This window comes from Alternaria alternata (genome assembly GCF_001642055.1).
Source record: "Alternaria alternata strain SRC1lrK2f unplaced genomic scaffold CC77scaffold_8, whole genome shotgun sequence".
Taxonomy (NCBI): Eukaryota; Fungi; Ascomycota; class Dothideomycetes; order Pleosporales; family Pleosporaceae; genus Alternaria; species Alternaria alternata.
Genome location: NW_017306197.1, coordinates 486321 through 511083, shown reverse-complemented (window position 1 = coordinate 511083; position 24763 = coordinate 486321). Strand labels below are relative to the sequence as shown.

At 51.3% G+C, this 24763-nt stretch overlaps 9 protein-coding genes across 9 annotated transcripts; 4 read left to right on the top strand and 5 right to left on the bottom strand.

Moving 5' to 3' along the window:
• Window positions 1–429: 429 nt before the first annotated feature.
• On the bottom strand, window positions 430–1222 carry CC77DRAFT_1030393 (Ctr-domain-containing protein; the record flags this gene model as incomplete). The annotated part of the gene is made up of 4 exons (XM_018526587.1): window positions 430–544; window positions 598–694; window positions 881–1064; window positions 1136–1222. 4 exons carry the CDS (start codon window positions 1220–1222, stop codon window positions 430–432), a joined length of 483 nt encoding a protein of 160 aa, XP_018387013.1.
• Window positions 1223–1530: 308 nt separating this feature from the next.
• CC77DRAFT_1039829 (3-hydroxyanthranilate 3,4-dioxygenase) lies at window positions 1531–2331 on the top strand (the record flags this gene model as incomplete). Its single annotated transcript, XM_018527174.1, has 3 exons — window positions 1531–1597; window positions 1652–1682; window positions 1760–2331. 3 exons carry the CDS (start codon window positions 1531–1533, stop codon window positions 2265–2267), a joined length of 606 nt encoding a protein of 201 aa, XP_018387012.1. The 3' UTR covers window positions 2268–2331.
• CC77DRAFT_811292 (origin recognition complex subunit) lies at window positions 2301–4630 on the bottom strand. Its single transcript, XM_018533297.1, has 4 exons — window positions 4316–4630; window positions 3809–4269; window positions 2490–3764; window positions 2301–2440 (listed from the first exon to the last, which is right to left on the bottom strand). The coding sequence occupies exons 1-4, from the start codon at window positions 4469–4471 to the stop codon at window positions 2335–2337; spliced, it is 1998 nt and encodes a 665-aa protein (XP_018387011.1). The 5' UTR covers window positions 4472–4630; the 3' UTR covers window positions 2301–2334.
• A 1-nt stretch (window position 4631) lies between these two features.
• Window positions 4632–6310, bottom strand: CC77DRAFT_814840 (G-patch-domain-containing protein). The gene is made up of 3 exons (XM_018533300.1): window positions 6102–6310; window positions 5941–6051; window positions 4632–5892 (listed from the first exon to the last, which is right to left on the bottom strand). The coding sequence occupies exons 2-3, from the start codon at window positions 6049–6051 to the stop codon at window positions 5077–5079; spliced, it is 927 nt and encodes a 308-aa protein (XP_018387010.1). The 5' UTR covers window positions 6102–6310; the 3' UTR covers window positions 4632–5076.
• Window positions 6311–7521: 1211 nt separating this feature from the next.
• On the top strand, window positions 7522–8692 carry CC77DRAFT_1007923 (hypothetical protein; the record flags this gene model as incomplete). Its single annotated transcript, XM_018523502.1, has 3 exons — window positions 7522–7675; window positions 7726–8187; window positions 8238–8692. The coding sequence occupies 3 exons, from the start codon at window positions 7522–7524 to the stop codon at window positions 8690–8692; spliced, it is 1071 nt and encodes a 356-aa protein (XP_018387009.1).
• A 1091-nt stretch (window positions 8693–9783) lies between these two features.
• On the bottom strand, window positions 9784–10308 carry CC77DRAFT_1007922 (hypothetical protein; the record flags this gene model as incomplete). Its single annotated transcript, XM_018523501.1, has 1 exon — window positions 9784–10308. One exon carries the CDS (start codon window positions 10306–10308, stop codon window positions 9784–9786), a length of 525 nt encoding a protein of 174 aa, XP_018387008.1.
• Window positions 10309–10558: 250 nt separating this feature from the next.
• On the bottom strand, window positions 10559–12021 carry CC77DRAFT_816322 (hypothetical protein). The gene is made up of 3 exons (XM_018533303.1): window positions 11915–12021; window positions 11572–11861; window positions 10559–11522 (listed from the first exon to the last, which is right to left on the bottom strand). The coding sequence occupies exons 2-3, from the start codon at window positions 11629–11631 to the stop codon at window positions 10815–10817; spliced, it is 768 nt and encodes a 255-aa protein (XP_018387007.1). The 5' UTR covers window positions 11632–11861; window positions 11915–12021; the 3' UTR covers window positions 10559–10814.
• Window positions 11954–20043, top strand: CC77DRAFT_1039824 (hypothetical protein). Its single transcript, XM_018527173.1, has 10 exons — window positions 11954–12331; window positions 12381–14381; window positions 14430–14792; window positions 15677–15868; window positions 15950–15995; window positions 16044–16099; window positions 16147–16573; window positions 16620–18660; window positions 18709–19256; window positions 19310–20043. Exons 1-10 carry the CDS (start codon window positions 12056–12058, stop codon window positions 19648–19650), a joined length of 6291 nt encoding a protein of 2096 aa, XP_018387006.1. The 5' UTR covers window positions 11954–12055; the 3' UTR covers window positions 19651–20043.
• A 1430-nt stretch (window positions 20044–21473) lies between these two features.
• CC77DRAFT_933344 (hypothetical protein) lies at window positions 21474–24583 on the top strand (the record flags this gene model as incomplete). The annotated part of the gene is made up of 4 exons (XM_018534310.1): window positions 21474–21713; window positions 22026–22151; window positions 22199–24477; window positions 24535–24583. The coding sequence occupies 4 exons, from the start codon at window positions 21474–21476 to the stop codon at window positions 24581–24583; spliced, it is 2694 nt and encodes an 897-aa protein (XP_018387005.1).
• Between the last annotated feature and the right edge of the window lie 180 nt (window positions 24584–24763).

Here is a 24763-nt window from a genome sequence, read left to right as displayed (position 1 = left end):
TTCAAGTCGCTCCGACGTCAAGGTATCAAACTTCGCATTCAAGACCAAGGTTGCGTTATTTCAACTTCATTCTGTGCGTACAAAACGCTTCGGGGTAGCTGTTGCCGACGCCGCCAGACCTGGCTCGGTACGTTCTCGCGCGAGGTCGACCCTGGGCACCGAACAGAACTCCAACTGTGTCAACAACGTATTGCGAACTGCCTGTTTACTCTATATCTGGGGTATCCAAAGCCAAGCTTACGAGAATAGCGGGTCCGACCCGTCGGCGCTGCAGGATCCTAGGCCCGGATATTTCAGGACATGCAAATCCGTAGCTCCGACCGAGGGCAAGCAAAACACTGTGTAACCATTTGTTTGCCTTCCTGACCTTGTACTACTCTCCAGTCCTCTGAACAGCCTCATGCCAGATGTTTTCCGTTGCCGGTCCCCTTAGTGACAGGCGACCGACTTGGTGGACGAAGACTGGCTGAACATCAGGTATCCGACGAATGCACCCACTGCGACAGCAAGCATAATCCAACCGTTGTACGTCATGAAAAGCAGCCTATGCATATCAGCCACAGCCCTCGACTCCGCCTTCATTGCAAAAACACTTACATGATGAAGAACGAATAGAAAACCTGCACAGCATACAAGACAGCCTTGATCATCTTCATCTGCTGCTCGGCACTACGCCCAACGCCTCCGTTTCTCCCTGGGCCAAGTAATGAGCTAGATTCATCTGCGTCGTCTTTGTACGCGTAAAGTTTACTCAGCGAGTGTTCCTCAAGGTGGTGATTGAAGTGAAGAAAAGAGACCTCCCTAATCTCCTACTTCCACGCCTGCCTCTTAGAGTCTTTCCACTACCCCGGTGGTACTTGTATAGAAGAAGTGCACTCACCTCTGGGTCCCTCCATGATACCCTTTGAGTACGCCTCATAGCGCCTTGATATTTCTCGGATAGCTTCGTACCCAGCTGTGAGCAGGACTACGGCGAGTAGCGAAAAGATGAGTGAGCCGGTGCCCGAGATATGCCATGAGGGGAAGACAATGCAGAGGTCGGTCGTGTCCCACGTAAACAACATCTATCACATCATCGAAAGTCAGCGTATGTTCGTTTGAGTATCGATACGAGGAGAGAAGGGTGCAACCGTACGTTCATGTTGCACTTGGGCCCGTCGCCGCCCATGCCAGGCATGTCGTGGCCCATGTGGCCGCCGTGATCCATGTGCGAATGGTCCATCTTTCTGCCGTGCTTTGCTATTGGAACTGGTTGAGATAGTTTGTTACTGGGAGGAAGGAGGTATGGACGATGGACTTGTGTCTCAAGATAGGCGGGTCTAGGAGCGACATGTGATGGCACGCGTCGCACCAGTGATCGACGCATGCACGCACGAGCCGCGGCTACGCGGGGGCGAGAAGCTCCCCACTTGTGTTTGGACCCTTGATTGATTACATCGATGACTTTGTACATTTCAAAGCACGTCAGGCAAACTTATTGCACTGACTTTACAAAGTGAAGTTCGAACGTCATATGCGCAACACACCACCATGAACACAATGCGATCATTACGACCAGCCATTAGACTCGCGCAAAGCGCCTCGCGACCGCTATCGCGTACTCCCGCAGCACTCTCACAACGCCACTTCTCGCAGTCGCAATCACATCGAGAACTAGGCCCACCGTTGAACATACCAAAATGGTACATACACCGAATTCCATACAGATTCTCAACCGCTCCATTCAACACGAAGCAACACAGCTAACCCATCATTCCAGGGTCTCCGAAAACTCCCACATGCTCAAACCCCCAATCAACAACTATTGCGTCTACTCCGACCCCGTAACCGTAATGATAGTCGGCGGCCCTAATGAACGAACCGACTACCACATCAACGAAACTGCAGAATGGTTCTACCAACACAAAGGTTCCATGCTCCTCAAAGTTGTCGATACCTCGTTACCATCGGGTCAGCAGTTCAAAGACATACATATAAATGAAGGAGACATGTTTTTGCTGCCCCCAAATACTCCGCATAATCCCGTGCGCTTCAAAGATACGGTAGGTGTGGTGCTGGAGCAGAAGAGGCCGGAGGGTAGCCTGGATAGGCTGAGGTGGTATTGTCAGAATTGTGGTGACAAAGTGTACGAAGCAGCATTCCATTGTACGGATCTCGGTACGCAGATCAAGGATGCGGTGAATGCTTTCAAGGCGGATACGGAGAAGAGAACATGTAAGAGCTGCGGAACACTTTGTGATACTGCGCCACAACCAAAGAAGGCCTAAAAAAACAGAACTGAATGAAGAGTATGTATGATATGTACTGTAGTGCAATGGAGATTGGTAGTCTTGTCTAGAGGCCTTTCCACATGATCTTCGAAATGTGATCCGTCTTCTTTCGACTGGGTCTTACTAGGCCGAGGTGCCTGAGCTCAGCTAGGGCTCGCTGGAAGAGCGCCCTGTAACCTGTTAGAATACTTTGTTTGTGGTATATGAACGTGGACTTACATGGTCTTGGGCTCATTCTCCTCCGTTCCATCTCCTGCAATGGCATTGAACGCCGACCACAGATCTGTGACGTTGATCAACGTACCGGACTCAAGGTACATCTGATATACAATCGCTGTCGCAGGTTGGGTGGCAGAAAGAGCTGCAGGGTTTCCGTCCACTCCACTACAGCAGTCGCAGCTCAGATAGTCATGAGGAGAAGCAAGTGCGCGCTCAACAGCAAAGCGAGGCCTGGGTTGGAAGACTTCTGTGTGTGGTGACTTTAGGTCAAACACGAAGATCTCTGAAAGAACCAATATTTTTGGGTCGATTAACGAAGAGGTAAAGTACGTTTCGAGCTGGTCGTGGAATTGTGTAACTAATTCCGAATACGCCTTGTCTTGTTCCGACAGTGCAGCTTTGTGCTTACTGAGAAGTACTTTTTGTGCTACGACAGTGGTTCGTACACTATCATTGCGAACATCGTGTTGTGTTCGGAGAGGCGCATCGGCATTCTGTATCAAACTCTCGAGCTTGTCCTGAGCGGAAGCGGTATCCAGGGCGAAGTAGTCCCCCTCGAGATTTCGTAGTGATGATAGTAGAAGTACCAATTTATCGGATGGAATCTTCTTGATAGACAGCATCGTTTCGCGGATTAGAGGAGATCCAATGAGTTCACCAGCAGCTGCTCGAGTCCAAATAGAGGACAGACGGACGCTGGGTGACATCTGAAGAGACTCCCGGATGTTTGCCAATACTTTTGCAGCATGACTCAGTGTAGTCATGGAGTGTAGTCCAGATTGCAGATGTTTTGTGATCTGAGCGAATAGAAGTTTGTTCTCTTCAAGTATCCCTCGTACATCTTGCACTTGACCACCCTCTAGCATGTTTTCGACCCAATGACGGAACGAGGGCAAAGTACGGACAGCCTCAAACGCGTCCGCTGATACTTGTTCGAAAGCAACATCATGCTTGAGAAAGACACTAGGCACACTAGCATAGAAGTGCGACATGTAGGCGTACTTCAGCCCATCGCAGAAATCCTGTGTGTTCTGAACATGATCCTTTTGCCGATCCAGCATACGGCGGCAGAGATTGGCGCCAACGTGAAGTCGAGCATCTGTGCCAGCGATAGTTGCGCGGAATAACTTTTCAATGATTTCATCAGATTGGGTAACGTCGAACTTCTGGCCATCAAGGTAGCGGAGTGAGTTCCCTGCTAGGCGCTCCTCGAAGCTCTCTGCTGAAGTCGCAATGCCAAAGAGTAGGACAAAAGGCAGACGGTCGAGCCATGAGCTATAGAAGTCAGCGTATACCATCGCCAAACACAACAAACTTACTGAAGCAGGTCAACTACATCGACAAGTAGTCCAACATCGAAAGCTTCGCTATCTTGTAGAGCAACAACAATGCTAGAAGCGCGATTCTGTCTATTCCATTCTTGAACATGACCGAGATCGTAGTTGAGCAACTTAGGCCCATGCTTTGAAGATGCGGCGGGCCGACCTAGGTCATCCTCATCATCATCTTCCACGCGTGAAGTGACCTTCTTAATGAGCGTTTTGAGGAACGTCTTCAAATTCGGACATTCACCAGACGTTAACACGACATAGGCGCAGTTGACGTCTCTGATACCGCGTCCCAAGCGTTGGAAAAAGGGGCCATGGGATGCAATACTGGGACCAGCCACGATGAGCGCTGTCGGTATGGCAAATTTGGGCTCATCTGGTGATGCACTGGAAGCCGAGACGAAGTTGACAATCTTTTCTTGGGTGGCACTATCTGCGCCCTCCAAAGTACTCTAACAAAATTAGCAGCTGTTTTAGATATGCGGAAATGCGGCTCACTTGAATGCGCTCTTCTTGTTGTGCCCACAACTCCCGATACGTGGCTAGCCGTTCTGGTAGCTGCGCTTGTGGATCGAATTTGCCGGTTCGCTGTCGCTTTGGCGATCGCTCTTCTGACTCTGGCGGTTCATATATATAACATTTCTGATGCTCCATCTTCGTTTGTTGTCTGGCGTGATGACTACTCTATCTGTTCGATGTTGTTGATGTGCAAGGGCTAGGGGAAGGCGCGACGAATCGCGAATCGCGTGAGCACGGGACTTGGTGATTTGGTCAAAGCTCACAGCCTGCTCTCTCTTGAGAAACTGAATACCAGCGCACCACTGTCGCACGAATGCCGATGTTCTGGAAATTGGAATACCATAGCTTGTTTGTATTTTGCTTGCACGTTATCTCTACTTGAGTATTCTCAAGAATCCTCATTCATCTTCGCATGCTCAGCAATTCATTGACTGAGAGCTATTGCGGCTGAGGCCCAGAATGCACCTATAAGGCGCCTCACCTTTGTCTAATATTAGACTACATATTGTGGACGTGAAGAAATTAGGTTCCTTGCTTGGACTAGAGGTCCTTGACAGTTGCATCTTCCGGAAGTCATTGTCATACTGTAAAAGCGACTCCGAGTATAACAGTCACAAGATTGCGCGATTTCCAGACGTACCAATACGCGTTCCCGCCTACTCTGGGCCCTAGGGCGAGTAGTAGTCGTGTTTGTAGCTTCCTTTACTAAGATTTCTTCGCATAATGAAGGCTTTCATCTTTCAGTCATGGTCCTCTTCAGTAACTCCAGGGCATCCTTCCATTTCTGCGTCTGGGTATTCGTAGCCACAGTAGAGACAGTATCGGTATTCTTCACGCAGAAACACCAGAACCTTTTGCAAGCGCTCCGCTACAGGCAAGGCCTCAAATTCTGCCAACTGTGGGTCCTCATCTTCAAGCTCGTTCTCAAGAGTAGTGTAGAATGGCGCAAGGTCTCGACCTTGCGCTATCTTTGAATCGTCGTCATCGTCTTCGGCGGCTAATGTGGGTAATCGTGACGAAATACTGTTGTTCAGTTCTCGGCGTTGTTGCTTGTCGCGCTTGCCCTCCATCCTGCGACGCGCACGAACACGCCAGAGGACATTGATGTCCTTCAGTGGTTTCTCACTTGGATCTGTCGCGCCTTCCGCTTCAGCGTTCTTGTCGGACAAGCGCTCAGCTGTCCTCTGCGCGTTATCCAGGTCCCGTTCTGCCTTCTTCTCCTTCTGTTCTTGGCGCAATATCTCGAGATAGTCACCCTCCTCTTCTTTTGCGCGCTTTGCTAGTCGGTCTGCTTCCTCGAACTGCTCCCTGAACTTGCGCTTCTTCTCCGACTCCAGACCGATGCCTCCTCTGTCGTCTTTAGGATTGACTCGGATAGGCTCTTTGCGTGCGTCTTCGGACTTGCCCAAAGCATCGCCTTGCTTGAAACCGAATTTGGCCATCATCTTGAATCCCTTATTGGTCTCGGGCAGGGCAGTAGCGAGGGCAGCTTCTCGTGCAGCTTCGGCTTCTTCTTGTTTTTCGGCCTTGGTCTTCTGTCGCGCTCTAGCTTCACCCTGTCAACGTGTTAGTGTAGCAAAATCCAGCAATGCCACCAGACGCACCTCTTTGCGCTTGCGCGCTGCGCGCTGTAGGGAAGTCTCAAACTTTGGTCCTTTTGGCGCATCGTCGAATACCATATTCATGTAGTCATCTTCCTCGTCTGATTGCGCCATCTTGTGCTGTTGAGCCTTGCGCTGGTAAAAAAAAATGTGTTGTCGCTCACCTCGCCAGCCACGACTCGCAGGCTGCCCGCAGCGGCAGCGACCCACTACATGGCGTTCCCTTGGCATATGCCAGGGCAGGCGATCCCCCGGACTCTTCTTTCGACTGCATCTCCTCGCCCAATCTACCACTACTAACATTTCTCAACCAGCGCTATAGTCACGCATCGAGCACATCTGGTCCAGGCATATCTTAGGCCGCCCAAACGGTTGAATCTCCCGCCATAGACCCAAGAGGCTCTAACAACGGTTAACGCCACTTACGGCACTCGGGAATGTGGGCTGGGCTGGTCTGGCCCTGCGTGACAGACACCCAAGGATTTGTAGACGGCATGAACCGCGTATCGCTGAAGCGTCGGATCCTACGGCAACGCACGATCGTGGGCGAGAAAATCATTCACTGGCACCCCTTGTCGTTCCATGTATGTCGAGTCGTGGAGAAGCAGCCGCTTGTTAGGTCCTGGGTCGGTTCGGCCTTGTGCAATTCGTCTCGGATCTCGTTTTTCATGTGAAGGGGCGGGGCTGGTGATTCCGTTACTTGATGCAATATACCGCTGTCCACCTGCTCCTTTGGACTGTTTCTTCGTCTGCAACAACGAGGCGCGGATCCCGAATACAGATCGACGACCGACAAGCAATCGCTTGCATTGGTCGCCGCTTCAGGGGGTTTTGTCCACTTCTAACCCCAAAAGGTACAGGGCCCGCGCTACCGTCTGGGGTAAGCAATGATCTGTCGCTATCCGGACTAGCCAGGGTTATTCGATATGATCGCGTGTCATTCCACTTAACGCCTTTTCGCCTTTGGCTGTAGTCGACACAGCCAATCTAAATAGTTCGACATGGCTAAGTAGCTTGGCTTTGCTTGCTGAACTGACCACTCACGGCTTTTTCGGCGCCATAGGTTACACAACTTGGCCACTGCTCCAAAGATTCGTCGCGCATGTGCAAGTTGATCCTTCGTTGGTTGGATTGCCTCGGCTTCGTATCCTTACCAGATAGGTGGTGAGTATTTCGGGCAATCTCCATAACAGGCTACGGTCTCGGGCAACCCGTCGCCTTGATGACCATCGCTAAGACGCCTGTCACTGATCGCACCCTTTTGACACCCGTCGTGCTGTCGGCCCATCACCAATGATAATCTGGCGCAAGAGGGGTCTCGGTGTTTTTGTGTGCATGTGCCAAATCTTCTGAGCATTCCCCAGCTTTTGACGACTTCAACGTGTGCTTTCCCCGCGTCCTCCGCCTTTATACCTTGTTTGGGTTATTCTTGGTATCTCTTCATCCTTCTACTTATTTCGCGTGTTAAGCCCTGCGGGTCCCCTGGAGAGTCCACAGGTGGCCTGAATCGCCATCAACCGGTGGATTCCAGATTTGTCGAACTTTACTCTACATCATCTTTACACCTAACAGAAGGCCTTCAGTATGGACGACAAGACCGCCGGACAGGCACGGGCAGACGATGTGTATACTACGCCCCAGAAGAAAGGCGGCGTCATCAACAAGCTGTATCCACCAGGGCCAACGCCAGGCGCAAAAGGACGCATGAAGAACCACTGCAGAAAATTTTGGTGGTGTGGTAAGTGTGTTCTAGTACCATCAACTTACTTTCTGTTTACACTACTTCAGATTGTCTGGTACTCGTGATCATTGTTTTGGTCATTGTTTTGCCAATCATATTCGTCGGTGTGCCAAAGAAGGCACAGCATGAGATCAATTCCTCGACAATCGAAGTTACTTCCCAAGAGGTGACGGATCCGCAAGCAGATGGGATACATTTAAAGATCGATACTGTCATCAGGAGTGATAGTAGTTACCACCCTAAGATCGATGCCTTCCGTGCCGGTTTGTCGCTCGAAGGCCAGGAGCCTTTCCTTTACGTTGAGATACCGGAGGCCAAATCTGAAGCAGAAACGCGTATTACTGTTGATCAAGACGTCAAGTTCGCGAACGCAGATGCATTTTCAAACTACACTCGAGCTGTTCTGGATGCCGAGACATTTGAAATCCACCTTGATGGCAAGACGACTATTCACCTCTCTGGTCTACCATCTATGGATGTCGATTATAACAAGGTCGTTACGATGAAAGGTATGCGCCCCTTGGACCTATGTTGGACCATAGTCTTAACATGTTTACAGGACTAAATAAACTTTCCGGGCTTAACATAATCGACGTTCGCCTTCTCTCCGGTAAAGACGAGATTTTGTCAGATGGCTCCAACCTTATTGCCAACGTCACCATTCCCAACCCGTCTGTCATGACACTCGATCTGGGCAACGTCACCATGAACCTCGCCGTCGATGGCACTCCGATTGGCTATGCTCTCATTCCGAACGTCTTCCTCACGCCTGGGGAGAACAAATTCCCTCTACAAAGCCACGTCGAACAGCTCACTCTTCTGGGCTTAATCCAGGGCAAATACAAGAACGGTATCTTACCGCTTCAGATCGTGGGCAACTCGAGCGTGAAGGGTGACCAGCATCTTACGTACTACGAAGACGCGATCAAGAGTAACACGATCAACCTGGATCTGGATGCCGGGCCGGCGTTGGCTGGTATTGGAATCAACATCACCAGCTTTGGTTCTTCGTAGATTACTTAAGGTCTTCGCAATATCTTTGGGACCTCGCTTCCCAATGTCATCCGGGATAAGTTGAGGAAATGTTGGGGGAGCGGCTGGTCTAACAGCAGAGCTAGAAAAGTCTGTGTCCGTGGACGATGTAGTGGATAATGTATGATACCTTGTCGTTGCAGTAGATAATATTGGTCAAGTTATGCAAAAAGATTCCTTAGTACCTTCGGGTAACGAAGTATGCTGTCTCTTCCATCGATGATTTGAGTTAGCGATACAATGCCTCGATCATTAGCAGATGAAGGCACATATCAAAGCTTAGAGAAACGAATTGAAGAACTACTGATATTTATACTGTAGTGTTACGGTGTATGAGTAAAAACGAGCGACTGGTTGGTCTAACATGTTACTTTCGCACATTTCTCCTAGTCAGGTCATTGAGATTGGCATGATTCACCCTTGATAGAACCCAGTCGTAGTCAAGGTAGGTGTTCCGCAGATTCACGTAGCTCTTGCACTGAATCTGCCGCATCCGTTAAGAACCCTCTCTCAGAATGCTCATACCAGCCAGCTGCTACTTCTTTACTCACGGGAACACTTCGGAACTTTTCCAATGTCGCTACCACATGATGTTCGTGATGTGGCGCACTGGTAGGAGGCATTCGGGAGAAAAGAGATCAACGCGCTTAGCTTTGGCTAACGCGGCTGTGAGGGATAGGCTACCACTCCACGCTCGTCCTCCGGTTCTCCTTTGAACTTCACGCACAACAGTGTCCGGAATTTCGATGTCAAAAGTATACTGATCTCTTGTCATTACTGGTCAGATATGTTATTTGAATACCATCGGTGAGTTGACTTGAAGGTGAGAGACATGGAAGAGATAGGCGGGAGCGAGGCTTTTGTATACTCTGTAAACCTGATAAATGATTTGGTAGCGAGCGCAAAGGTTGTCCTTGACAACGAATGAGACAACTCATCGCCAGCAGCTCACATCTTCCTCCTGATTCCCAGTGACTGCTTTCATTACTCCACCCGACCACCCCCTAACTGTCAATTCCATGATGCAGGAGCCAACCACCGTCTCACTCCCCAGTCCGGAGCTATGAATTCTCTTAACCTTCAATTTCCCATTCGTCGGCAAAGAACTCTGCAATGTTTCCTGCTGCCCGCGGACCCACTGCGCCTTCCAGTTTCTTCATACAGCCGGCCGCACCAGATGCAGCACCCAGAGCTAGTATCGCAAGCTCCTTCAGACTACCCACAACGTCACTTAGAGCAATGACCTGTGCTTCATCCAGTGGCGGCTCAGTCGTGCAGTAGGGGAGTAGAACGTTGACTGCATTGACGACGACACGCGCTGGTTGGCGAGGTGGCAGCACAGAAGCTACGTTGTGAGATGGAAGCGGGATCCGGGCCTGGTGTTGTTGCTGAAAGTAGAGCTGGGTACTGTGCTGAATGTAGCCTATTGCGCTGTTGGTCATACGGGAATAGTGGTCGTTTGCACCGTCTAATTGGGCGGAGACGACAACGTTGACAGGATGGGTAGTAATGTCTGGTGGATACATGTTTGGAACTGCGGAGCGCTCCTTCTCATTTAAGATAGGTTTGGTCTTGTTGGTATAGTGTGAAACGTTCATGATGAGCGCAGGCGTGAAATGGTTCCGGTATCGATCGCTATAAACGTGACGTTAAAACAAATCAGTTCGCGTGGTCGTCAGAGGTGAGAGGTGAGAGATGAGAGATATGTGCGCTCGTTGTATATGTAATCGTCCCTGATGCTGTGGAGCTGAGCATGTTGTTGTGGAAGGCACGTAGACAGAGACAGATAGAGCGACTAAGGGGGCATGAACGGGCCATAATAGAGACAGCTTATCAAAGAAAGAAGACTATTTGAGGTGTCTCTTTTGGATCTGATACATGCTTGATACATCGATGTAGACAACAATATCCTAGAAGCAACTGGATACATCCACAATATGCGTCATGAATCACAAACCGGGGAGGAGACTGTGAACCAAATGCGTCTATTATGCCGAAAGGGTATCATGAGAGGAGATGATCGTAACGAAGTTTTTGATAAACCACAACAAGACGGGCCTCTAAGCTCGACCTGAGAGGTACAGGATCGCCAGCCTGCGAGTATTTACGCTTCCCGGGTATACATTCCTAAATCCTTATGCTGGGTTGGTTGCGTTGTAGGCGTCCCATTCGCAGTTTGCGCAGCATCGCCTTGAGTCTCGACGGGCGCCGGCTTCGCCTCGGTGCTCACAGCTTCAATCTTGTCGTCTTCCTTCTTCCCAGTACCCTTCCAAAACCCCAGTAGCTTTGACGACACTGGCTCTGGATGTTTCGCTTTGAACTCCTCAAACTCTGCCTTGACCGCCTTGAGCTCAGCCTGCACCTCCTCCAAATCTTCCCTTATATCGTCTCTGGCATTCTTGGCCTTTCTTCTTTGCCGCCATTGCTCAACAAGAATCACAGCAATACCGACGGCGAATATGAAGGTTTCAGCAGCGAAGTTGGCACCCATCTCGATGGCCTTTTGTTCGGACAGAGGTCGTATGCGTGGCTTGATCCTCTCCTCAGCCTTTTTCTTGATCGCATCTCGTTCCTTCTCTGTGAGAGCTTCCTCTGCCTTCATTTCCTCTTCGGTGAGGACCGTGGGTGCCGCTGCTTTTTTGCGCGCAGCCTCTGCTAGGGCGACTTCTTTCTTGATTTGCCTGTCTATGACAGCGGGGTCCTGCAGCAGGCCGAGGCGCATGCGCATATCCACGCGATGCAGGCCTTGGGCGAATTTGACGCATATTCGACGAAATCGGTCGTGTTCGTGGGCATTGCGTTTGATGGCGTTCTGGACGACATCAGCTAGGGCTATACATGTCAGAAGCTAACGAACGTACTGCTACGGGCTTTGCGAGAGTCCGGACGAACAGCGACGTAACTTTGAGCGTGAGAGACATAATCGGTTACGAGAGCGTTTCGGAAGGCTGTGGGGAGGTATGGAGGTAATTGACCGGCGAGCGGTTTTTCATTTCAAGCCTCATACGAACAGACACATGTAGAGAGCTGGACAGCGGTTCGTGGTTAAATCAACGGTGGTGTTGAACATAGCTGCAGGTTCGATGTTCAAATCGATGCTGCCTTGGGCTGGCCGGAGATCCACCGACGGCAATGGCTTTTGAGAGTGGGACTAGCATCTCAGCGACGACGCGGGACGCATGACGAGATGCATGGACAGCTCACAGTACTAATTCAAAACAGTCTTGGTTTGTCCTGCACCATCTCAAGTGCAAGTTTGTGCAAGGCCGCGTGCATCGAGCGGACAGTGCCGGGCACCGATTGGCCGACAGCCCTAGCAACGACGCTAAGCGGGCCCTTGTTTACATGCCATCAACACTCTGCGACCTTGTTCTCGATTCCATCATCTCTCCAACTACCACCACCACGCCAATGTCTGCCTCGTCGATACACGCAGATGCCCCGCCGGCCGTGGTCCAGGATCCAGAGGGACTCCAATATGAAACGGGAGCACAGCTCGGCAAAGGCGGCTTCGCTATCTGCCATCGCGCGAAGCTGCTGGGCCATGAGCATCTCGGCAGCTCTACAGTCGCTCTGAAGATTGTCAAATCCAAAATGGAGCCTCCCAAGCTGGCGCAAAAGGTACAGAGAGCCTGGACACGGTGGACGCATGTTTGCTGACGCGCCTCAGTTTGTTACTGAATTACAGATCCACTCGAAGCTATCCCATCCCAACATCGTCGAGTTCTTCCGCGCCTTTTCTTTCGAATCAAGCACCTATGTTGTCTTGGAGCTATGCGAAAACGGTTCCCTTGCCGATGCGATCAAGAAGCGCAAATATTTCACCATGCCTGAGATTAGGCGATTCATGATCCAGACATGCGGCGCAATCAAATACCTACACCAACGGAACATCGTACACCGCGATCTCAAGACAGGCAACCTCTTCCTCGACCGCGACATGAACGTCAAAGTCGGCGACTTTGGTCTTGCAGCACTATTGGTGTCACAGAGCGACTATGGGGCGATCCGTCGGACAACCATGTGCGGCACACCCAACTACCTTGCCCCAGAGGTCTTGGAGAAGACAGGAAAGGGTCATGACGAGAAGGTTGACCTATGGGCTATTGGAATCATGATGTACACACTGGCGGTCGGAAGAGCGCCATTCCATGCCGCCAAGCGCGAGGACATTTACCGGAAGTTGAAGGCTCGCGAATACACTTGGCCAGACCTGGCCAGGTTTGCCAATGAAATCACCGACGACCTCCGCGACATCGTTTCGTTATTGTTGGTGCACGAAGACGAGCGACCGACTCCCGACCAGATCGTAGCGCACCCATTCTTCAAACTGGGCTACATTCCGTTGGAACTAGACAGTGGATGCACCTCCCGCGTACCGAAGTGGCCGAAGAACCGTCCACCGACAGCATCGACAATCAGACGTGGATATACCGAGGAATGGTGGCAGCTTTGCAAGTCCTCGTCCGTCGGCGAGTACGAACAAGGAAAAGCATTTGGAACCTACGGTCGCAGGACGAACAAGACTGTCGCGAGGGACTGCCAAAAGGAGATCGAAGCTGGCAAACAGCCAAACATACCCTTCTCCAAAGACGTCGTATATGTACCTTTCCCCGCCCGCGTGCAATGGCCGCATCTGCCAACAGGAGGACTCAGTGAAATATCGGAAGAGAAAGAATCGTCACTAGAAAGTCAAGCTCTCTCAGAAACTACCGGAAACGAGCGGACAAAGAGTCGTGTGGCTAGGGCTCCGAGACGAGAGCAACAGGCGATGCAGACATTAAAAGAAAACGTGGAGCCGGTACAGGAGCCTGAGCCTGCGCACAGAATACTGGACAAACAGCCGACCCGATTAAGGGCAGCGCGCAAGATCTCGAACCCTGGCCGTGTCACTGCGAATACGGCTTCCGCGCCAGCTCCCCTACGCGTCCCTCGAGAGGCAAGAACTTCCACGCGAGCACGGACAGCGAAGGAGAGCGCAAAAGAGGCACCAAAGACGACATCAAACGGACTGCCTGATCTCCCACCTTTACGAGTCACCAAGACGAGCGTTGAAGAGAGCGACAAGCCGGAATCAGCGGCTCAAGCAACGTCGACTAAAAGTGCCGCTCGTTATCGAACCGTCAGCAATGACATGCCTGCCACCGATCCGGTGACTGTTTTGGCGCGCTTGATGACGTTCCGAGACAATCTTGAACGAGCTCTCGATAAGAAGCCTACGAAGTCGAGAAGAGACCAACCACCGCAGTTGCCATTTGTTGCAAAATGGGTAGACTACAGCCGCAGGTATGGGGTTGGATACGTCCTCAATGATGGTAGTATTGGAACTCTCCTCTCAGCAGAGGAGCAGTACCCCGTTACCATCGCTTTTGCGACAGACGGATACAACCATCTACGGAAGGCCGGCGGCAACCGAGAGCTCGCCAAAAGCGTTGCACTGAATTACTACACGACCGTCAAGAAGGATCGAGGACTGTCGCAGATTGAGGTACTAGAATCGCGACGAGTTGAGGAGATTCGGACTGTTTGGCACAAGTTTGGAAAGTACATGTGTGCGACGTTTGGTGACGAAGAAAAGCCGCTCAGGAAAGATCCCCGCGTAAACTTTGTTCGATTTTATCAACGCCTGGGTAACGTCGGGATCTGGGGTTTCGACGATGGCTCCTTCCAAGTAAGTGCTTCTGATACGTACACCAAAGCTCATCTAACAGTTCCCCAGTTCAACTTTCCTGATCATACGAAGCTCGTTCTATCGTCGGACGCAGGCTATGGACATTTCCTTTGCCTACCACTTGATGCAACGTCTCTCCTCGAAGAGACGGGAAATGTGCCATGGAAGCACGTTAAAGCTCGAGCACATCTGCGAGGCTCATTGCAACAGCTTCTATACGGCTCAGCCGACAAGGAGGACAGTTACAAAGAGCTTACAGAGGGCAATCTCCTCCGCGCAAAGATCGAATTCATCTACGCTGTGGTCTCGGAGTGGTGTCAAGAGGGAGGATTAGGCTGCCTCGTGGATCCCAAAGTGTACTCTTGGGGGGGTCCCCAGCTGGAAGAGTCAAAGCGTTTGGACTGGGCGAGTGTAGGGCGTTTTGGTGGTGATGTTTTCTCATGATGATTGAATGACCAGCTTCAAGGCTAAAGCGATGGCGTTTGTGGGATTTGGGATATTTTTATTAGGCACTGGGCATTTCCATGGCGTCTGTGCTATTGAGCAGTGCTGTTCGCTTTCGTTCGAACACTCATTCATGACGGATTGCATGTTGGGGCGTTTCCTCGTAGCGATAACCTTGAATACGACTGAACACGCATCTGGTCACGAACACCAAGATATTGGTGCCTAATGCCTAAAACTGTGACACGTCACGAGAAATTAAGCGTACGCGGCAGACTCGGGCTGTCCTTGTGTTGCGCCTCTGCTGCGACAGTGATTGATGCGGAAGCTGGGCCGAGCCTGGATGGGTCACAGCGACGGTGATTGAATGGTGCAACAACGTGAGCGTCGGCGGTGATGGTGGAAGCAATGCAACCATGATGAATAACAGTCTCACCTGTGCAGGACGGCAGGCAATGGAGGTGAGGCAAGATTACGAAGATATTCCAGCCGCCGCGGCAGCGTACGCGTACTTCGTACTGGAATAACTGTGGCTGTGCGGAATGGGGCGAGTACCCATTCCGAAGCGCCCGATTCCACGTCCAGGGCTCTGACGTTGGCCTGTCTTCAACAACCGCATTGCAGCCATCCTTAGACACCCACACCTTGGAGCGGCTGCTCTTTCCATAGCGACCCTACCTGGCTTTGCCGTCTATTGTTTGAATATTTGCTGCACCCTGGACTCAGCAGCACACTTACTACCCCACTGGCCGGCTTAAGCTACAGGTCCCAGCTCGACGTCGGGCACCAATCATGGTAAGAGGCACAAGGACGTGGATGGAGGAATATCTGCTCACACATTCCTGGTGTAGGGGAAAACCAACCGCGCCGCGCGCAAAGCCGGAGGAGGCGCCCAGCCAAAGGCCCAGTTCGCAACCAAGGCCGTCTTCGAGACCACCAAGAAGAAGGAAGTCGGTGTGTCGGATCTTACCTTGATTAGCAAGGTCTCCAATGAGGCCATCAATGAGAACCTGAAGAAGCGCTTCGAAAATGGCGAGATATACGTGCGTCGACCCGCTTGCGCCAGCCCCGCGTCGCACACATGTGCAGCGATAGACAAGGACAACGACTGACTATGGGCGCAGACATACATTGGACATGTGTTGGTCTCGGTCAACCCGTTCCGCGACTGTACGTACGAGGATTTGCGCTTGCGAGAGGGATGCTGACAAGTGGCAGTGGGCATATACACCGACCAAGTGCTGGAGAGCTACAAGGGCAAGAACAGGCTGGAGGTGCGGTGTTTATCCCTCCACCGGCACGCAGAGCTAACGAGAGACAGGTGCCCCCTCACGTCTTCGCAATCGCCGAGTCCGCCTACTACAATATGAACGCATACAAGGAGAATCAATGTGTCATCATTTCTGGCGAATCAGGAGCAGGAAAGACAGAAGCAGCGAAGCGACTTATGCAGTACATCGCCAACGTCTCAGGAGGCAGCAACTCGTCTATCCAGGAGATCAAGGACATGGTGCTGGCCACCAACCCTTTACTCGAATCCTTCGGAAACGCAAAGACGCTGAGAAACAACAACTCGTCGCGGTTCGGAAAGTACCTCGAGATCCACTTCAATGCGCAAGGAGAGCCAGTGGGAGCAAACATCAACAACTACCTACTTGAGAAGACGCGGGTGACTGGTCAGATCACAAACGAGCGCAACTTCCATATCTTCTACCAGTTCACAAAAGCCGCATCCTCGCAATACAGAGGTATACTACACCTCCGTAGACCCTTAACCTGTGCTGACACGAACAGAAATCTTCGGCCTACAACAACCGCAAGCCTACCTATACACGAGTAAATCTAAATGCTTCGACGTCCCAGGAATCGACGATCATGCCGAGTTCGACGACACGCTGAATGCCATGAAGGTCATTGGACTACCACAAGCTGAGCAGGACAACATCTTCCGAATGCTTGCAGCAATTCTGTGGCTAGGAAACGTAACGTTCCGTGAGGATGATTCTGGCAACGCAGCCATTGTGGACCAGTCAGTCGTGGATTTTGTGGCTTATCTCCTCGAAGTAGACTCGGCGCATGTCAACAAAGCCCTTACCATTCGTGTTATGGAGACGAGTCGAGGAGGACGACGAGGTTCCGTATATGACGTACCTCTGAACTGCGCGCAAGCGGGCGCAGTCCGAGACGCGCTATCAAAGGGAATCTACTTCAACCTTTTCGACTGGATCGTGGAACGCGTCAATGTTTCCTTGAAGGCCCGAGGCGCGACCGCCCAGTCCATTGGTATTTTGGACATTTACGGTTTCGAGATCTTCGAAAAGAACAGCTTCGAGCAATTGTGCATCAACTACGTCAACGAGAAACTACAACAGATCTTCATCCAATTGACGCTCAAGGCGGAGCAAGAAGAGTACGAGCGCGAGCAGATCAAGTGGACGCCCATCAAGTATTTCGACAACAAGATTGTGTGCGATTTGATCGAGGAGAAGCGGCCACCGGGTGTCTTTGCTGCCCTGAACGACGCCTGTGCAACAGCCCATGCCGACCCAACCGCCGCGGATCAAACTTTCGTCCAGAGACTAAACGCTCTATCGTCGAACCCCAACTTCACGCCTCGTCAGGGTCAGTTCGTCATCAAGCACTATGCTGGTGAAGTCTCGTACGCGATTGATGGCATGACCGACAAGAACAAAGACCAGTTACTAAAGGACCTGCTAAACCTGCTCGGACAAAGTAGCAACACTTTTGTACATACGCTCTTCCCGAATCAGGTAGACCAGGACAACAGGCGGCGACCCCCAACGGCTGGAGATAAGATCAAGGCCTCTGCGAACGACCTGGTAACGACTCTGATGCAAGCTCGTCCGTCCTACATCCGTACTATCAAGCCCAACGAAAACAAGTCGCCCAAGGAATTCACCGATGCCAACGTACTTCATCAGGTCAAATACTTGGGTCTTCAAGAGAACGTGCGCATTCGAAGAGCCGGATTCGCATCACGTCAAACCTTCGATAAGTTTGTGGAACGATTCTTCTTGTTGTCACCCAAGTGTTCGTATGCCGGAGAATACACTTGGACTGGGGATTACGAGACCGGAGCGAAACAGATCTTGAAAGATACCAATATTCCAGCGGAGGAATTCCAGATCGGTACAACAAAGGTGTTCATCAAGACTCCTGAGACGCTGTTCGCCTTGGAGACAATGCGCGACAAATACTGGCATAATATGGCTATTCGCATTCAACGTGCATGGAGAAACTACCTGCGATACCGAACAGAGTGTGCAGTACGGATCCAGCGGTTCTGGCGAAAGCTCAACGGAGGCAAAGAATTCATCGAATGGCGAGACCAAGGGCACAAGATCCTCCAAGGCCGTAAAGAGCGCAGGAGGTATAGTTTGATTGGTTCCCGAAGATTTATGGGCGACTATCTCGGTATTGGCAACAAAGGTGGCCCTGGTGAGGTCATTGCTGGTGCCATTGGTATATCCTCGAATGAGGAAGTACCATTCTCATGTAGAGCGGAGGTGCTTGTCTCCAAACTTGGTCGATCGAGTAAACCAGAAGCTCGCTCGCTGATCCTCACGAAGAAGAACGTCTACCTCGTCAAGCAGGTCATGGTGAATCGCCAAGTTCAGATCCAGGCCGAGAGGACAATACCTGTGGGCGCGATTAAGATGATTAGTTGTTCTACACTCAAAGACGACTGGTTCTCGATCGGTGCTGGGTCACCCACCGAGCCTGATCCACTCGTGAACTGCGTTTTTAAGACCGAGTTCTTCACTCAGCTGACGAACGTATTGCGGGGTTCACTGACACTTCAGATAGGCGAGACGTAAGTAAAACAGTTCATTTGCATCTGGAAGCTGCTGACACAAAGTAGGATTCAGTACAATAAGAAGCCTGGCAAGCCGGCCCAAGTCAAGGTCGTCAAAGATCCCGCAGTGCCGAGAGACGACCTGTACAAAAGTGGCACCATCCACACTGGACCAGGAGAGCCACCCAACTCTGTCTCTAAACCCACACCAAAAGGCAAGCAGATCGCTGCAAAGCCCATCACAAAGGGTAAGCTGTTGCGGCCCGGTGGCCCTGGTGGAGGTCCCTCAAAGCTTGCCTCTCGTCCAGCACAACCGAGAGCTGTGCCCACGCCTGCCGCTGCGCAACCGAGAGCTGTACCTCAGCCAGAAGTGTCGCAAGCCAGACCCGTTCCCGCACCGGTCGCTGCCTTGTCAAATGGCATGGGCGCTCACGCGCGTACCGCGTCAGCCGGTTCATCGCGCACGCCCCCTCCGCCTCCTCCGCCGCCGCCGGCGCCAGCTCAACCAAAAGAGCCTCGGTACAAGGCGCTGTATGACTTTGCAGGTCAGAGTGCTGGAGAGCTGAGTCTCGGGAAAGACGAGATCATCCTGGTCACACAGAAGGAGGGCAATGGTGCGTACACCCTGATCTACGGATGAATTGACATACTAACGAACATGTGACAGGTTGGTGGCTAGCATCCCGTCTTGACAAGTCCGCTTCCGGTTGGGCACCTTCTGCGTACCTTGAGGAAGTTGTCCAACGTGCTGCCGCTCCGCCTCCACCTCCAGCGCCACCTGCCCGCCCAGCGAACGGCAAGCCCAAGCCTCCGGCTCCGCCTGCCAAACGTCCTGCTGCTAGAAAGGCTATCAACGGTGACTCTGGGCGGGATAGTGGGTACAGTGGTAGTGGAGGTAGCACCATGGAGAGCGCGAGAGATAGCAGTGGTAGCATCGCTGGTGGACTAGCAGAGGCACTTAGACAGCGACAAGCCGCTATGCATGGAAGGAAACAGGAGGATTGGTAGATTCAAACTCAATGCATCACCAGAGATGCTAATGTGGAGAATAGAGGACTACGTTGAAAAACCCTTTGATCGATGGGTGAGCAATCAGGTAGAACAACGGTGTATAGTCATTGTTTACTTGTGTTCATGCTGTAATTGCGGCATGAGCATCAAAGTGATAGTTTTGGTTATGCACTACTGTCTCATACAAGAGACTTCAAAGTGCACTACACGAGTCTTGTTGCATACATCGATGCGCTTCAACACTCGGCCCAGTAACCTCTAGGATCTCACTAATAACGCGTATACTGGCCAATATGCTCTAAAATCATTGCCCCATTATATTGGTACACCATGATACCTTCATCGTGTCGCAGGGCAAAATTACATGTGATTTCGGATCTAGGGAAGCTCAATATTACTGCGACTGAGGAGTCGGAAGGTGATGCGGATCACGCTTCCGGAGTCACCTGCCACAGATGGTCTTTTCAACACCAACAGAATACAGCGCTTTGCATCTCAACGAAGTACTTGCTAGTACCAGCTTTTGGTACTTGTAAAAATGTGAAGTGATTACAATAAATTACTATAGTGCCTTTTCATTTGCTGGCCCTCCAACGATGTCCCGACTAATTCGTTCATGTGTCGTGTGCCAGATATCGCGATGGTAGAAGGCTATCAGGCGGTGCGTGAGTCGATAGCCGACTTTGACAGTGGTTTCTGAATAGATTCGAAGCCTTAACGGAATACGAACTCGCATATGAAAGCGCGGTCAAGATATCCAGGCTTCGCGACGATCATGGTCGCTTGGAGTTCAATCACAGCATCTTGCGCACGTGCTGCGTTGGTGGGGTAAGAACCATCAACATCCAGACGTTTCCATTCCGACTCTCTGGTCTGGTAGTCGCTCTCAACGTCCGATTCCTTCGATCAACCACAATCAACGGTCGCTTGGCCCCCGGAGGACACTTGGTCAGCGTGATATGCACGCCAGGATGCAGACGGTTCACTGGCCCGGGTTCCCGCTAACATACCCGCCTCTCGGGCCGCTACAACCTCACTACGAAATTTCCCACCACTGATTGGTATGCAACTGCTCTGTATCATCCTTTGACTGCCTAATTTGCCCTTCGGAATCTGCTCAACTGCCACTTAGACTAGCCTCGGAAGTTCAGGTCCGCCGTGTCTACTGTCCAACAAAGAAGGCGACGAATCAGGCCCCACGCTGCTTACCCCAAGAAAAGGATGTCTCGCTGAGCGGCATCAACTTGCATGCCTGGTCTACGTGTCACCTGTTTTGTCATTGTACTTGCACGATGTGTCTGGCTCTTACCTGCTCATAGTCTGCAGCATGGTGGAGAAGCAGGCGTTGCTATCATACTCTTCGCGTTACTCTCGGAATTCGCCACAAGGAGCCGTCATGACGGATCTAGATTGAAATCATACATGAGCCTCCTTCCTGGCGACAGATCGAGACGGGCGCGTTAACTTCGGTTGATTGCCCCCCGCCGACCAATAACACTTACCTTGTAGATCTGAGACGACGTGCCTGCGAGCCGTGGCTAGGATAAGGCTTGTTTCCAATAGATCCGGTACTCCAGCGCTTTGTCTGGGTCCATGCGTCAAGAGAGACAATCGTTACCAGCGCTGCGCAAGTACTAAAGGATGACAATCTACTTCAACTGACTTCCTCTGAGTCTGCTGCATCTCGAGCTTGTCATCCTTCTCTCGCTTACGTCTTCTTTCAACCCATCTTTCGTTACCGGGTCGGTTGCAGTGGCAAGAAGCGCGGCAATTCGCTCTACTACTCCGCGTATTGGATGATTAATTCTGGTTGATCTGCAATGGCTACCATCAACATAGGAAACGCTAGCCCGACAGAAGATATCAGACAGTACGACATAAAGCACGCGGCTATCCACATCCAACCGGTGACTCTCGATACGCCAACATTGACACCTGCCGCAACACCAGAGGACGCTTCACCGGCAGAAGAAACAATGGCGGGCAAGAAGATATACTCGATGGAGCGACCGGACGACAGGGCAAGACAACTTGCGGCGAAGCTGACTTTAGAAGAACAGGTACGTTCCCCCTCACTCTGATGAAAGAGATCCTTGAGACTTTAGCGTTCTACATGGCCAAGCACAATGAGAATTCATGCAAGCTTCCTTCAAGGTCTTGTTTTGGGTGTCTTTCTAGGAGTCAAATCATTCGCCAGCAGCAACACTCCGATTTGGATTATGTCTGCGGCAGAAAGCCTAGCGAGATTGGCTTCCGAAGATTGACTTTCAGAATCAATGGCTTTTTCTATTCGCTTAAGACCCCACCTGACCTCGTTAATCTATTTCAAAAGCCGAAGCAGCCTCGGGATTGAGTCGAGCTGACCATTCCAGATCTCACTACTTGCAGGAGCGGACTTCTGGCGGACAGTAGCCATACCCGAGAAGGGCATACCGTCAATCAAGACATCTGACGGGCCCAATGGCGCTCGAGGAGAGTTCTTCACTAACGGCACACCTGTACGCACTCCGGCTTGGCACTGCTTGTTTCACGCTGACAAAGCTAGGCTGCTCTGTTTCCTTGCGGCATATCCATGGCTTCCACGTGGAACGTGGATATGATCGAGGAGATCGGCCGTCATCTGGGAGAAGAATCGAAGGCACGTGGCGCCCACGTATTGCTTGCACCCACGGTGTGCATGCACCGATCCCCTCTGGGTGGCCGCAACTTCGAGTCGTATTCTGAAGATCCTTTCCTTACCGGAAAGCTTGCTGCATCGTATGTTCGCGGTCTCCAGAGCAAGGGTGTCGCTGCTACGATTAAACATTTCCTTGGCAACGAGCAAGAAACTGAGCGACAGGCGTACGATGCCATCATTGCTGAGAGGCCTTTGCGTGAAATCTACCTGAAACCCTTCGAGATAGCTGTTCGAGACGCATCACCATGGGCGCTTATGAGTGCTTACAACATGATCAATGGTGTTCACGCTGACGAGTATGAACATTCGATCAAGGAAGTCCTTCGAGGAGAGTGGAAGTGGAATGGTGCGATTATTTCTGATTGGACAGGCACATATGCGACTGCACCTTCGATAAGAGCTGGTGTTGACATTGAGATGCCGGGACCATCAAAGTGGCGCAAAGTCGAGCAAGTTAAGGAGTGTTTAGAGAATGGCGAGCTAACTCGTGGTGATATTGAAGAATCGGCCGCCAGAGTTTTATATCTCGTGGATCGTGTCAAGGGGCTAAACAATATGACACCCGAAGAGCCAGAGCAGTCTATCGACAACGTTGAGACACGGAACCTTATTCTTCAAGCTGGTATTGAAGGACTGACGCTTCTGAAGAACGAGAACAATGTGCTTCCCATCAAGAATGCGAAGAAGATTGCGATGATTGGGCCGAATGTCAAGCGAGCTATCGCCAGTGGAGGGGGAAGTGCAGGCCTCAATCCCTACTACAACGTTACTCCTTGGCAAGGCCTTCAAAATCGATTCGACGGCGACATTACGTTTGCCCAAGGCTGCGACAGTTCCAAATGGCTACCGCTCGCCTCCCCGTACTGCCAATCCAATGGTGAAACCGGTGTGCAACTAGAGTACTACAAGGGCGACAGATTCAGCGGTGAGCCAGCGGTCATTCAGCACAAAGTCAGCACAGATCTGTGGCTGTGGGACTCTGCGCCAATGGAACTTCTTCCAGACTTCTCCTTCAAAGTCAAGACTACACTCACTCCCAAGTCGACCGGTAACCACAGTTTTAGCTTTGCTTCAGTTGGACCAGGGCGCATGTTCATCAATGGCGACATTTTCATTGACAACTGGGATTGGACTCAAGAAGGTGAGGCTATGTTCTCTGCTTCAGAGGATGTACTTAAGTCAATCCACCTGGAGGCAGGCAAGTCAGTGGAAATTCTGATTGAGAGCACCAACGAAGTACGGCCTGCATCGAAAGTCTCGGTCATCGGTCGTCGCCACGACTATGGCGGCTGCCGGATTGGCTACCAAGAGGAGGACAAGATAGATCGTTTGCAAGAAGCTGCCGACGCAGCGCGCGACGCAGATGTCGCTGTAGTTGTTGTGGGGCTCGACGCCGAGTGGGAATCAGAGGGTTACGACAGACAAACGATGGACCTTCCGAAGAACGGTTCGCAAGATCGCCTGATAGAAGCTGTTCTAGCTGCCAACCCACGCACCGTCGTCGTCAATCAATCCGGAACACCTATTACCATGCCATGGGTACAGAAGGCACCAGCCATTCTCCAGGCATGGTACCAAGGACAGGAAGCCGGAAATGCTCTTGCGGATGTACTACTGGGCAACAGTAGCCCTAGTGGGAAACTGCCAACGACTTTCCCTGTTCGGATCGAAGACAATCCTGCGTACCACAACTGGCCTGGCGAGAATTTAAAGACCGTCTATGGCGAGGGGATTTACGTGGGCTACAGGCATTACGAGCGTTCCAAGATCGCACCACTCTTTGCCTTTGGACACGGTCTTACATACACCACTTTCGAATACAAAACACCAAGAGCTAGCGATACTGTGCTTCAAGAGGACGGAGAGATCATTATCACAGTACCAGTCACAAACAGCGGCTCAGTAGCGGCGCATGAGATTGTTCAAGCATACGTAAAAGACGTCAAGTCGACACTCCCACGTCCCGAGAAAGAACTCCAGGCTTTCGGCAAGGTATTCTTGCAGCCTGGCGAAACGAAAGACGTAATCTTGACGCTCAACAAGTACTCCGTCGGATACTTCGACACAAGTCTCGGGCAGACAGGTGCTTGGATTGCAGAGGAAGGAGAGTTTGAAGTGTTGATTGGTGCCAGCAGTGCTGATATCAGGTAACATTGCCACTCGCTCGATAAATACAGATGGGAATTCACTAACACATGCTGCAGATCGAAACTAAACTTCGAGGTTAAGGAGAGCTTTCAGTGGATCTTTTGATGCAATTGTGGCGTAGTGTTGGAGAATATCTGTCAACGAATACCACGAGTCTTCTTATGTTGGTTGTTCTGAGGCGTCTCTGGTAGGAATGGATGATCGTCATTAAACTGAGTTCAGCGAGTGAAGTCTCGTGCAATGAATACACATATTGGCATGCTTTGAACCGAATTCATAGGTAAA

What these genes read in the sequence shown, in the direction of transcription:
- CC77DRAFT_1039824 (XM_018527173.1), top strand. Translation starts at nt 12,056, where the DNA reads ATGCCATCAACACTCTGCGACCTTGTTCTCGATTCCATCATCTCTCCA. An exon ending in CTCCCAAGCTGGCGCAAAAG is followed by an intron (nt 12,332 to 12,380) that starts GTACAGAGAGCC and finishes GACGCGCCTCAG; the next exon opens with TTTGTTACTGAATTACAGAT. An exon ending in CACACAGAAGGAGGGCAATG is followed by an intron (nt 19,257 to 19,309) that starts GTGCGTACACCC and finishes AACATGTGACAG; the next exon opens with GTTGGTGGCTAGCATCCCGT.
- CC77DRAFT_811292 (XM_018533297.1), bottom strand. Translation starts at nt 4,471, where the DNA reads ATGGAGCATCAGAAATGTTATATATATGAACCGCCAGAGTCAGAAGAG. An exon ending in AACAAGAAGAGCGCATTCAA is followed by an intron (nt 4,270 to 4,315) that starts GTGAGCCGCATT and finishes TAATTTTGTTAG; the next exon opens with AGTACTTTGGAGGGCGCAGA. An exon ending in GATGTAGTTGACCTGCTTCA is followed by an intron (nt 3,765 to 3,808) that starts GTAAGTTTGTTG and finishes TGACTTCTATAG; the next exon opens with CTCATGGCTCGACCGTCTGC.
- CC77DRAFT_814840 (XM_018533300.1), bottom strand. Translation starts at nt 6,051, where the DNA reads ATGGCGCAATCAGACGAGGAAGATGACTACATGAATATGGTATTCGAC. An exon ending in CAGCGCGCAAGCGCAAAGAG is followed by an intron (nt 5,893 to 5,940) that starts GTGCGTCTGGTG and finishes ACACGTTGACAG; the next exon opens with GGTGAAGCTAGAGCGCGACA.
- CC77DRAFT_816322 (XM_018533303.1), bottom strand. Translation starts at nt 11,631, where the DNA reads ATGTCTCTCACGCTCAAAGTTACGTCGCTGTTCGTCCGGACTCTCGCA. An exon ending in CTCTCGCAAAGCCCGTAGCA is followed by an intron (nt 11,523 to 11,571) that starts GTACGTTCGTTA and finishes GATGTCGTCCAG; the next exon opens with AACGCCATCAAACGCAATGC.